General features: G+C 42.2%; 1 protein-coding gene across 1 annotated transcript in view; it reads right to left on the bottom strand.

Moving 5' to 3' along the window:
* LOC115459006 (polyamine deacetylase HDAC10-like) overlaps positions 1–12,728 on the bottom strand; it is a gene marked incomplete at its 5' end in the record, with an annotated part of 43,020 nt that overhangs the window by 534 nt on the left and 29,758 nt on the right. Inside the window, 4 exon segments of the mRNA XM_030188869.1 lie at positions 1,857–2,016; positions 4,312–4,500; positions 11,034–11,118; positions 11,819–11,896. Coding sequence (XP_030044729.1) covers positions 1,857–2,016; positions 4,312–4,500; positions 11,034–11,118; positions 11,819–11,896 — 512 coding nt within the window.

Below are 12,728 nucleotides of genomic sequence, written 5' to 3' on the forward strand. Positions count from 1 at the left end.
AGTAACAGAAAAAAAACACGTTACTTCCTGAAAATGTAGTATTTTAATGCATTCAATATCTGGTGCAAGGACCACACAAGATGATTGATGAAGCATCACTGTTTGTCTTACATAGTAACACAGTAACATAGTAGATGACATCAGAAAAAGACCTGCACGGTCCATCCAGTCTGCCCAAGGAATGTGCCACTTTTTTGTGTATACCTTACCTTGATTTGTACCTGTCTTTTTCAGAGCACAGACCGTACAAGTCTGCCCAGCACTATCCCCGCCTCCCACCATCGGCTCTGGCACAGACCGTATAAGTCTGCCCAGCACTATCCCCGCCTCCCAACCACCAGCCCCGCCTCCCACTACTGGCTCTGTTATCCAATCTCGGCTAAGCTCCTGAGGATCCATTTCTTCTGAACAGGATTCCTTTATGTTTATCCCACGCATGTTTGAATTCCGTTACCGTTTTCATCTCCACCACCTCCCGTGGGAGGGCATTCCAAGCATCCACCACTCTCTCCATGAAAAAATACTTCCTGACATTTTTCTTGAGTCTGCCCCCCTTCAATCTCATTTCATGTCCTCTCGTTCTACCGCCTTCATATCTCCGGAAAAGGTTCGTTTGCGGATTAATACCTTTCAAATATTTGAACATCTGTATCATATCACCCCTGTTTCTCCTTTCCTCCAGGGTATACATGTTCAGGTCACTGTTTGTCTTGTCTCAGGGATGTGTTTAAACAGACCTGAAAGATTTATATAGTGCTATTCACCTCTTTTTTTTGAGAGCACTGCAGAAATGTTGCTGCCTGGTGGTACTGCCATGTGGCTGACCTGGATCTATTCCGGGGCCACAGCTCTTACTCCTTGGGCTGGATGGGACAGCTGTGTTGGCAGTGTTCACAATTCCTCCTTTTAGCAGAGGAAGAGGGTGGGGGCTGGAAGTTGAGGGGTGGTTGGAAATCTCAGTCATACAATGGTGATATCTAGAAACAGAACTCAGAATGGGAGACAATACACCAGGGCTCCTTCTAGAACTCTGGAACGGTATCCACTGACAGAACTTAGTGGATACCGTTCCAGAGTTCTAGAAGGAGCCCTGGTGTATTGTCTCCCATTCTGAGGCTTGTGACTGCAATGACTGGACTAAATGAGGTGGAGATACAAAGAAAAATCCAGGGTAGCTCCAAATGAAGATTGATAGTGCCAAATCCCTGCCCCAATTCCAGCTCAGAGAAGAGAAGCAAACTGCTAACTCCCCCCCACCCCCGCTCAAAAAAAACAAAAATAAAACAAAAAGGTTGTGTCCTGGAACCTCATTGAGCACCACAGATTAAAAAGTCATGCTCCTCTGGTGTGTTCTCAGAAAACAGATGAGAGAAGAGAAAGTACTTAGGCCTTTTCTAAACAAGATACTAAAAAAGGCACAGGAGATATGGTGGATGGGGCAATCTCAAAGTGCATTTTAGTGGTATGCTACACTGTTTTAAACAGTTTATGTTTAACTGTCCTTTTCCAAGACCTTTCTCGGCCCTCGTTTATATGTTTGTAAACCAAAAATACATATAGGTACGTGAGGTGGGGAAAGGGAGAAGTGGGATGTCCTAAATGAGATAAAAAGAGGCACTTCAAATAAGATGATAGTTATTGCTGAGGTATCTCAAACTGCCTCTCCCAATACAATGACTAGTAGCACTAAAATGATGAGACCAGGAAGCTCCTTCATAGCTATCTGATAACAAGGAATCTGACCCTCTAACAAATGAATGGTCTTGGAAAAAGCCACCTACTCTTAAAAAAAAAAAAAAGTACATATGAAAACACAGACCCTTCCCCATTAACAATATAGTACCCAAATGACTTGCCTGAACAACGAAGCAGTTTCCATTGGTGCTGAAGTCTGTCTCTTTCTCTTTTTATTGCCAAGATAGCTTCTGAAGTAGCTGGAGTACCAGATCCAAAGTGAGGTGTACAAAAGGCTGTCAAGACCTCAGCCATTGCTTCTGCAATTTCTACTTCCGAGTCCTGGGATGCAAATACCACAATTGTGAGCCTTAGCAAACCACTCAAAAAATCCTATATAATAATTTGTACCTCCAATGTTCCATGGCTGGCTGGGTTTGTAACATCTCCTGACGTCAGCTAGCCTCCAGCGTTCCATTCACTTTCACTGTCCGACCCTCGCGTCAAAACGTAATGACGTCAGAGGAGGGCGGAACAGTGAGAGGGCAGGGAACGCTGGAGGCTGGCTGACATCAGGAGATGTTACGAACAGAACGTTATGGAAGCCAGCCAGCCAGAGCTTTCAGGTACAAATCGCTGGACATGGAGGGGAGGAGAAACACTTAGCATGCCATTAAATGCCCCTGCCTATTTGCCTAAATGCATTACAGCTCAGGTTAAACGCAATGAAACTGAGAGGCAGAGTCAGATCACTTCAATTCGTCTGCCTGTTCAGGCTCCTGCAATCGTCAGGCTGGCAGGGGTCCAGATAACTTGGGGGTGCTACAGGAAAAGCTGCTTTGCGATAATTCATTGCCCTCTCCAGTAGCTTTAAAACTTAATACAGCAAGTTGACTCCCGCTTCCTCCTCCCAGGCATTTTAAATGTCCACTAAACAGTTGTTTTACCTACCAGCTGGGACGTGTAAAATGTAAATATCAGTCTGTGGGCCATTATGGAAGTAGGTTTCGCATTCTCAAGTTGAACAACGAAAGAGGAGGGGAGGGGAAGATAATATGTTTGGTTAACAGAGCTGTTCCGATAATAAGTCACTTAACCCTCCATTGCCCGCCGCATAGAGCCTGCCATGAGTGGGAAAGTGCGGGGTACAAATGTAACAAAAAAAAAATAATAGAGATACTGAGAGGAAAGCTTTGATGGTGTCAGCATGGTAGCTCGGCACACTGCTCCGTTCCAGCTCTCCGCTACTGTATCAGGGTTGAATCTTTGCTGGGAAGTAAAATTGGGGAACACACATACTCTCTCTCTCTCTCTCTCTCTCAAATACAGCCTTGCTAATACCATGCCTCTCTCCCCAGAAACTGCCTCTCACACATAAACAGAACATACCGATGGACATGGATGGAGAGAATCGCGGGACATGGATGGGAGGGCAGGGAACAGAAGAATCCCTGGGCATGGGAGGGGAGGGCAGGGGAGAGAGAAAAAAATGCTTACACAGGCCTGCTGTGATACATATGTCCAATAGTACATAATGCAAGCACACTGCCAGTTTTTCATATGCAGCACCCAAAGTAGAGAAACTGGAGTGCAGTGGTCACCTTTGCTCACAGGGATAGCAACAAAATACAGATATTTTAACATTCAAAACCATTGATTTAAATTTGTTTTCCACTATTTGAAGTGTCAGTATAATTTAAAAGCTGGTACTCCCAATTTTTGAGCCACTCTAGCCACAGATCCTTCTAGGATCTACATCAAATGATCTCTCCCACAACTGAAAGCCTATAAGATTAGAATTCATAAGCATATAGGCAAAGTTAGTGCAAAAAAAAAAAACTAAAATCAAGTGTATGACCTTTTATAATGGGTGGAAATTTTAATAAGAATGTTGAAGAGTCCTGTATTGATGCAAGATATGTATTACTGATCTTGCTAAACACAAGGAAAAGACCTCAATATACCCGAATGCCGACTTGAATTCTAGCGTCTTTCACTGGGGTTGTGGTGATCATCAGAAAAGCTGAGCACTTAGCTAACACCCGACGGTGGCCAGCTCCGTTTCACTTCTACGGCTTCCTCAGGGGCTGTGCTTCGACATTAACTGATTCCCAAGGATGGTGTCATTCATTTCAATGTACACATTGCATCCTATGTGTCATTCTCAACAGCAGGTCAGGAGTGCTCGGCTTTTTTTCTTTTAGAAATAAGATGAACATAAGTGGTTTTGGAATAAATAATAAATGAAAAGTTATTTGCAATAAGAAATTGAAACAAATAATTTAAAAATAAATATATGTTTAAACTAAGGACCAAAAATTTAATAAATAAAAACTGACTTAAAAATTTGAAAAAATACACTACGAGGTTTCAAGACCGATGATGATCACCACAACCCCAGTGAAAGATGCTAGAATTCAAGTCAGCATTCGGGTGTATTGAGGTCTTTTCCTCGTGTTAGCAACATCAGTAATACATATCTTGCATCAATACTGGACTCTTCAACATTTTTGTCTAATTAGATTTTTTACAGCCACAGTTATTTTTCTCTTTGTTTTTGTTACTGTGGAAATTGTAATAAATCACTTGAAACCTAATTAAGTTACGCAAGCAATTAAATGTAAGAACTAAGCTTACCTGAATCACTGCAAAAGTTCGACCTTCAGCTAGTCCTTGTAAGAAACAGGCAAGTAAAGAAATCCCTTTAACATCGATACTACACTTTGCTCCTATGGTTATGAAAACGATGTCAGGCTGATAGCTGTAAGCCAATGGAAGGATGAATCGAAGCACACCAAATACAAAACTGTTTTTCTCATGGTGATCCTTTAAGGAATTAAAAAAAAAATACAGTTAAAGTATTTACTTACTGAGCATACAGTTTTCAAAATTCCATAGTGGTTAAGGAGAAATTAGGTCTTACCTGATAATTTTCTTTCCACTATTCCAGAACCTGTGGGATAGTTGTGTCCATCAACCATCAGGTGGAGGTAGAGAACTGAAAAATGAGCTGAGACATCTCTTTTGGCATCCATTCCAGTCCACCTCCTCAATATTTACGTAGACAAGCAGTAAGGACAGAACAACCTTAAACAACTCATTAATCTAACACTAACCAGATGAGAAAACATGTGTGGACCTCTCTCAACTCTGGACAACTTGCAGAGAGCAAGAGATGTGCAGGAAGCACCATGCAAGGTGACAGTCATTATTTGACCCACTACTTCACACTGACTAACCATCTCAGAAAAAGTGGAATAGTGGGAAGGACTAATGGAAAGAAAATTAATCAGGTAAGACCTAATTTCTCCTTCCATTACATAGCTTCTCACTATTCCTGAACCTGTGGGATGTTTAAAAGCAATCCCTAGAATGGGTGGGATCCTGGCGCCACTGCCCTGAGAACCGAAGCCCGAAAACTGTCTTCCCAGTGCACCACAACATCCACCCTGTAGTGCTTGGCAAAGGTATGCAGCATTGACCACATCCTCACCTTGCAAATATGCACTAGAGACAGTATGGTAGTGTCCAACAGGATGTTGCTCTATACCTCATAGAATGAGCCCACAAGGCCTGAGGAGCCTGCTTCCCCAGAAGCAATAGTCTCCTTCAGCCATCTAGCAATTGTGGGCTTAGAAGCAATAAGGCCAAGCTTCTGCTTACCAAAAAGCACAAACAGTCTGTCTATTTGCGAAACTAATTTGTGACTTCCAGATACCTAGTGAGGACTCTACGCACATCAAGAAGCTTCAAGGAAGAATACTGAGGCCTCTATGTCCTCTCTACGACAGGATAGAAACTCTGCAGATTAGATGAGATGAAATTGCCGATACCACTTTCAGAAGAAAGGAAGGAACCACGCACAGGGAGACCCCTACCTCCAAACGCAGAGAAAGGGGTCCCAACAAGAGTGCTTTAAGCTACGAAACCCAAGTTTATTCAGGGCTTCTACCCTGCCTACTAAACATATTATCTAGGTGGCTTACACAGTACAATCAAGAAAGGGAGGTAGGAGCAGGGGTGGTCTGACAGTGTTTTGGGCCCTTCGGCAATAAGGGCTGTGGGCCCCTAACCACTTATCAAAAGTGTGTAAATTAGATGGAAGCCAGGGGAGAGTGGACCTCCTACTGCTGTGGGCCATGAGCACAGACCTATTATTCCAATGGTCAGTCTACCCCTGGGTAGGAGAGAAAGGTCAAATAAAGGTCATAAGTTTTAAAGAGGGAGAGGGGACTGAACTACAATCATGACAGTAAAGAAGGGGAAGGGGGGAAAGAGTACATGAGGAGGGGGAATCCTTCGTGCCGATGCAACAGCCATCAGAACGCTGTCTTTAGCGTAAGATTTTTCAAGGAGGCCTTCCAGAGTGGTTCAAAAGGAGACTTCTGAAGAGCATTAAGGACTAAGGTTCCAATCTGGACACAGTGTACAAAAGGGAGGCTGCAAGTGGCCTGCTCCCCACAAGAATCGAATATCCGAGTGAGCAGCAAGAAATGTCTTCTGTAGTTGGCCCCTGAAACAGGTCAAACCGAACACCAATCCTTTCTGAAGACCACCCTGGAAAAACACTAGGCGTATGTGATCTAAGCAGAGAAGGGAAAAAGTCCGGAATCAGAACATCAGCCCTCAAACGTCCTCCACACCTCGCATACGCTACAGATGTAGAGCATTTCTGAGACTGAAGCAAGGTCACAATGATTGAATCAGAATAACCTTTTTGTCTCAACCAAGCCCTTCAATGGCCAAGCAGTAAGACCAAAGGGGCATGGATCCTCCACGAGCATTGGACCTTGCTCAGTAGGCCTTGTATCTGCAGAAGATGGAGAGAACCCCTGTCCAGCAGTCAAATCAGGTCTGCATACTGTGAAGACGAGGCTTCTCCTCCCGCTCTCCAGCAGGCCTCACTGGCCTCTGGCTCCCAAGCAGGACTCCAGCCAGTCTCTTCCCAGTATCCTGAACACTCCAACCTCAAGATCCTGGGCCCCTTTTTCACTCAGGGTGAGCTCCAGGGAATATGCAGATTAGATGCAAATTACTCAAGTCCAATACAGCATATTCATCAATCAGCTCTTTATTCCAGCCCCCCCGGCACACTTCTTCCAGCTTAAAACATTATCACAAGCTTCAAACATTTCACAGATCTTCCCACTGAGCCTCACACCCATAGACTCCTGGGCTCAGTGCTAATAGCCTTCTGTCCTCCAGCCCTGGCTGCTAGTTCCTTGGTCTTCTTACACAGTTCTATATACAACAGATTAACGCAACAGTCTCTCTAGAGCCCAGCCAGTACCTTCAGGGAATCCTCTTCCTCAGCTGCCAGCTCTCCAGTTCCTTTCTCTTCTCCTTCTTCCAAACTCAGGCACATATAAAATGGGTGACTAGCTTTCTACACCCCTTTAGGCTCTTCCCCCTAATTCCAGGCAGGACCCAGCCCATAACAACCTTCACCTGTTTCCAACCCAGGACTCTCCCAGGTCCTAGCGACCTCCATCTGGACCTTCCCCTACTGGCTCCCTCTAGTGACGCATCCTAAGCATAAGCATTTCCCCCCATTCCTATGGGAACAGCACCACCTAGTGGCCTACCCAGGATAGGACAGCACCTTATTCTTCACAATACCATGGCCTCTGTGGCCAATCCAGGGCTACGAGAATTATTCGACCACGGTGCAATGCGATCCTTTTCAACACATGGTCTACCATGGGCCAAGGAGGAAAGACAAAGTAGGGCACTGATCCCCATCGAACCTGGTGCTTTCCAACAGCTGAAGAACTTGGGCACTTTGGCATTCCTTTTCATTGCCATCAAGTTCAGAAGCAGAGAACTCCATTGGTCCATTATCAGCTGAAAACCCTGGCTGGATATTTCCCAATTCTCCTTGGTCCTGGGAGTACCTGTTGAGAAAGTACAAACTCCACATTCAACAACCCAGCAAAGTGAGCTGTTGACAAGCAGAGAAGATTTCTTTGACCAACTCATTAAGGAGGCCATCTTCATCACCATCAGATGGCTGCGGGTCCCGCCTTGCTTGTTGATATAAGCCAGTGCTGTCGCATTGTTGGAGAAAACTCACACCGGGGCCCCTACCAGAAAGGAAGCAAAGTCATGTAAGGCATTCCACTCTGCCCTGAGCAGCAAGTGATTTATCGACCACAGAGACTCCTATTCCATCTAGGTGTCTTCTGCCAGATGAAACTTGTATGAACTCTCCACCCTTACTTGCTGGTGTCCGTATCACCACCTCCCACTGTGTTATCGGAAAGGGAGCTCCAACAGTCAATTCATGGGTGACAACCACCACATACGGCAACCAGTGTCCAAGGAAGATAAAGGTCTTACCTCTGTGACTGGAGACAAGTGGCTGACAAGAGAGTACTGTAGTGGCCACATATGAGCCCTTGCCCATGGCACCACGTCCATCTCCACTGTCATTGACCCCAGAACCTGGACATAGTCCTAGACCCTGGGCCTACCTTGACTGAGAAGAAGATGAATCTGTTGAACCAGCTTCAACCTCCTGCATTCCGTGAGGAAGATCCTCTCCCTTGCTGTGTCGAATCGAACACCCAGATATCTAGTATTTGTGATGGAGTTAGTCTGCTCTTCTTGAAATGAATCACCAACCCAACGACTGCAGAAGTTGGACAACTTCGTTGGTTGCTACCACAGTACCAAAAATAGAACATAAGAGTAGCCATACGAGTCAGACCAATGGTCCATCTAAACTGGTATCCTGTTTCCAACAGTGGCCAAAGTCAGATCACCAAAGTCAGATCACAAGTACCTGGCAGAAACCCAAATTGTGGCAACATTCCATGCTACAAATCCTGCCCGCACCTGGGCACATGCTATATTAGCACTCACCTCCCACTGACTGGGTCCCACTTGCCTCTGGGCTAGTCTCCCACTCTCAAGTTATTCCCTGCTGATTTCTAGGACACTGAGGCCATACTCCCAGGGGTCCCACAGTTTCTAGAAAGCACTCACGGACCCAAAACACAAACCACCAGGATTTTTAGTCAATCCATGACAGCAGAGCCAATAAACTAATGGGTTTATCGTTACAGTAAACAGTAAACGTTGAAAACCAGTAACATAAGCAATATACTATGTAAAATGAGTTATCTTGTTGGGCAGACTGGATGGACCATTCAGGTCTTTATCTGCTGTCATTTACTATGTTATGTTACAGAAAGCAATAACAGGTAACTGAATAAAGATCAATATTAAAACTATCTAACACTTGTTACTACCTGGGTAGCACCTGGGGAGTTTCAGGAAATTAACTGCTCACAAGTCTTGAACAGGGTCTCAGGACAGAGATGTTTCTTCTCTGTACTCCCAAGCTGAGCCTAAAGAAAATCCAGTACCTCCTGGCTAGATCTGAACTCCAGGGCCAATCAGAGCCCACGGCACCAACTTTGAAAGTATCTGGCCAACGGTACTTCAAGTTCCCTTTTTTCACAAGGCTAAATTGAAAAAAGAAAGTAATCTCTGCAACAGCTTTAAAACTGAAAACAAACACCATACGCTGGCCAATTAGGAGAAATACACTTCATGAAATTATTATTTACTGTAATTCACAGGCTTGGAAACCCGCTGTTTCGTTACAGATACCTTCTTGTCTCTTGACAGATTTCATTCATCTCAAAGTAACAGTCAGGATGGGAGACTTAGGGGCTCATTTTCAAAACAAAAAACCATTCAAAATCTCAAACCCCCATATTTTCTTCCCATTTTATGGCCTCATGTCATGAGTCTTTGTTCTCTTTGTCAAAACTAATAACTTTCTATCATTTTAGGAAGTACTATAACAAATATACCTTTTAAATAATTCTTTCTAACATTCTGTATGTTGAACAGCATAAAAACAGAAAGGGAATCAATGACATGGAGGTAGAGGGGGCTTTTCCAACAATGTTGGATTAGCCTTGTAGTGAAGAAAAAGGAGTGAGCAGAGGCAAGGCTGGAGAAATGGTGAGTAATATGATCAGACAGATAAGCAAAACCAATACAAGAGAAGTAAAAGACCAGAAGGGCAAATTTATACTGAATCCTTAAAAACATTCAACATTTGTGAAATTATCCGAAGACAGGGAAAATACAATCATGCCTTTCTGTGTAAAGAAGAGTGAAGCATTTGTATCTTGCACATATTGAAATGAAGAATTGGATGACTATAGAGTTTAGACAGCATAATCTAGTCAAGCATGAATGAGTTCCACCAGAAGAGTCAAGAATCTGGCAGATGTAAAAAAAAATATTGTTGGTGGTGAAGGTTTTTGATCTGTGAGATGCAAGGGGAAAGAGATAAGAATCAAGAGACACAAAGAAGGTACAAGCAGAGGTGGGAAATGTGAGATCCAATTCAAGGAGTAAGACAGAAGAAATAATATTGAGGGAATTTTTGTTGTTTAAGAAAACGTCTTCCATCTTACAGATATTTCATAGCAAGGCATTAAGACAACTCAAAAGTTGACATGGTCAAAAAGGATACATAGAGGACAAGGAAAGAAAAAAGGAAGGGGTCAAATAAAGCCTATAGCTGGATGTCTGGACAAAAGTGGTAATGAAGGATGAAGCTAAGGATTAGATGACCAAAAGATAGAAAAATAAATCAGAAAAAGCCCACCAAATCAAGTACCAGCTCTGAAGGCAATTTGAGAGAATGTTTTAATTTAATAGTCTTTAAATTCAATTCAAGGCAGATATGTGAAAGGACAAAACATTAATCAGCAGAGAGCAAAATATCTGACTAAATAAGTGAAAATGATTTCAGTGCTATTGCTAAACAGAAGAAATCCATTCCAGGAACAGGAAGGTGCATAGTGATGCTATATACAAGATCATTTGGATTTGAGATTTAAATTTATTCCCCAAATCCGAATTCAAAGTGTGTAAAAAGGGGTATGTGAGTTATTTCCCTAAGTGGACTTACAATTTAAGTTGTACCTGAGGCAATGGAGAGTGAAAGGCTTGCACAATGTTACAAGACGCAGTGGGAGAAGCAAGATTTGTAGCCTGGCTGTTCTGGTTTTTAGCCTGCTGCTCTAACCACTGTGCTACTTTTCCAAACAATTCAATGCATATTTTTAACCAGTAGGTGCATCTTCAAAGTTATGAAAGAAATAAGTGATGGAGGAATCATTGATGATACAAAACAAAAGGCACACAACTGCTTACAAAACAGTATATAAAAAAAACAAAGCAGTGGAATCAAATGCATTTATTGGAACAATGCCTGTTTAAAAAAAAAAAAAAAAGACACCTGCGAGACAGACAGAGGGAGGAAGGAAAGAATCTATGGGATTATGGAATACGCAACAGGGAATGTCAGTATCACCTGAAATGTCACTTACTTCACTCCAGCTGAGAGAAATGTGATATTTTGATTTTGCCATTTCTGAGTTTTGCTTCCCACAGATCTTTAGCAGCATGGTTTTTCTGTGGAAAAATAAGTCAAAGCAGGATAAGAATAGCATGGGAGTAATGTATAATTGTGTGCACATATTTTCCTCTTTATGAATTTTGCTGAATTTTCAAAGCAAAACTACACATGCACTTTGTTTTAAAAAGTACCTCAGAAAAACTGTGTACTTAAATTAACCATAAAATTCTGTGGCAAAAAAGGTATATATGTAAATGAATACACTTGAATTTTAATGTTTGCACGTAAGCGAAAACTGCACTCAACTTCACCCTTAGGAATAGCTCTATTCACTCTGAGTAATGTTATACATTTAGCAGCTGTAAGCTCACTCTTTAACCAGTATTAAGGAGGCCAGCTTTATAAAGGCTCATTTCTACAGGTAAAAGCCCTGTTTCATCCACAGAAATGTGTCTGAAAATTATCCACCCCTTTGTCTCATTCCCCAAGGTGCTTTGTTTTGGTTAAAGTAAAATTGTACTTTCTTTATCAGGTAATTTATTTTGGTTGTACATCTTTCCAAGTTCTTTGAAGACAGAGGGAGTCATAAAATTCAGCAAATATTTTTTGGATGTCTGCTAGTATAACATAAATACTATTATTATCATTTCTAAAGTGCTACTAGATGTACGCACGCTGTACATTTAAACTTAGTATTAACTATTAACAACATTCTGTTTTGTTTTTGAGATTACCAGTGTCTTGACCGTTACCTACGTCACAGGTCTAAAATATCTTACCCTCATTACTGAATCTTTTCCAATATCCACATCACCAATAGCTACGCAGAGCACTCTTCAAAAAAAAAAAAGTAAGTTATATTCTACTAAAACATAAGCAGAGTACAATAAAATATAATTTAAAAAAACAACACTCCAAAAACATACTACATCTAAACAAATTAAGGAGCGTGCTGAAATGCCGAAGATCACTATACGCCAATACTCTACTTCAAGCCACAGGATAGCCAAAGAACAAACAGATCTTAAAAGTTTCTTAAACTGTACTAATTCGTAACAAAGGACGTTACCCATCCGTGTACGTGTAACTTGTTAGTCTTGCAGCAAGTTAAGAGATAGAAATCAATTCTGTATAGGCTATCTAGGCCACAGAGAAAACGTATATGTGAGCACATATTTCAAAACCCAGGTAGAGTGGCATCTCTTGGGGTTCTGTTCATGTAAATGCCAGTGCTTAAGGTGTAGGCAGCACATTTTGTAACCTGTATGTTAGTGCCAGGATTTATGCTGGTAAGTAGCAGATTTAGAAAATTGCAAGTCCAAGGGAGCCAATTTTTGCAGGAGCTTTGAACGAGAAGAAAACACAATTCCCTCTTATCACTTTCCCAAGCCCAGGTTTAAATGAGCAGTTAGCTGATAGTTATGTATGTCTTGAAGTCTCCACTCTGGCATTTACACCTGTTCAAGCAGACATTTATTTTGTTTGCAAATAAAAAATGCATGTATACGTTAAGGTCCACCCAAACCACAGCCCTTTCAAATATGCACATTCTGTGAACGTACACATGTAAGTAGCAGTCTTTCTAAAATCGCTACTTGATCATGTATAGTCATTTAAACATGCAGAAGGCAGTTAACCATTCTAAAATGACCTCCGCAATCACTTG

This window comes from Microcaecilia unicolor, unplaced genomic scaffold, assembly GCF_901765095.1.
Source record: "Microcaecilia unicolor unplaced genomic scaffold, aMicUni1.1, whole genome shotgun sequence".
Lineage (NCBI taxonomy): Eukaryota > Metazoa > Chordata > Amphibia > Gymnophiona > Siphonopidae > Microcaecilia > Microcaecilia unicolor.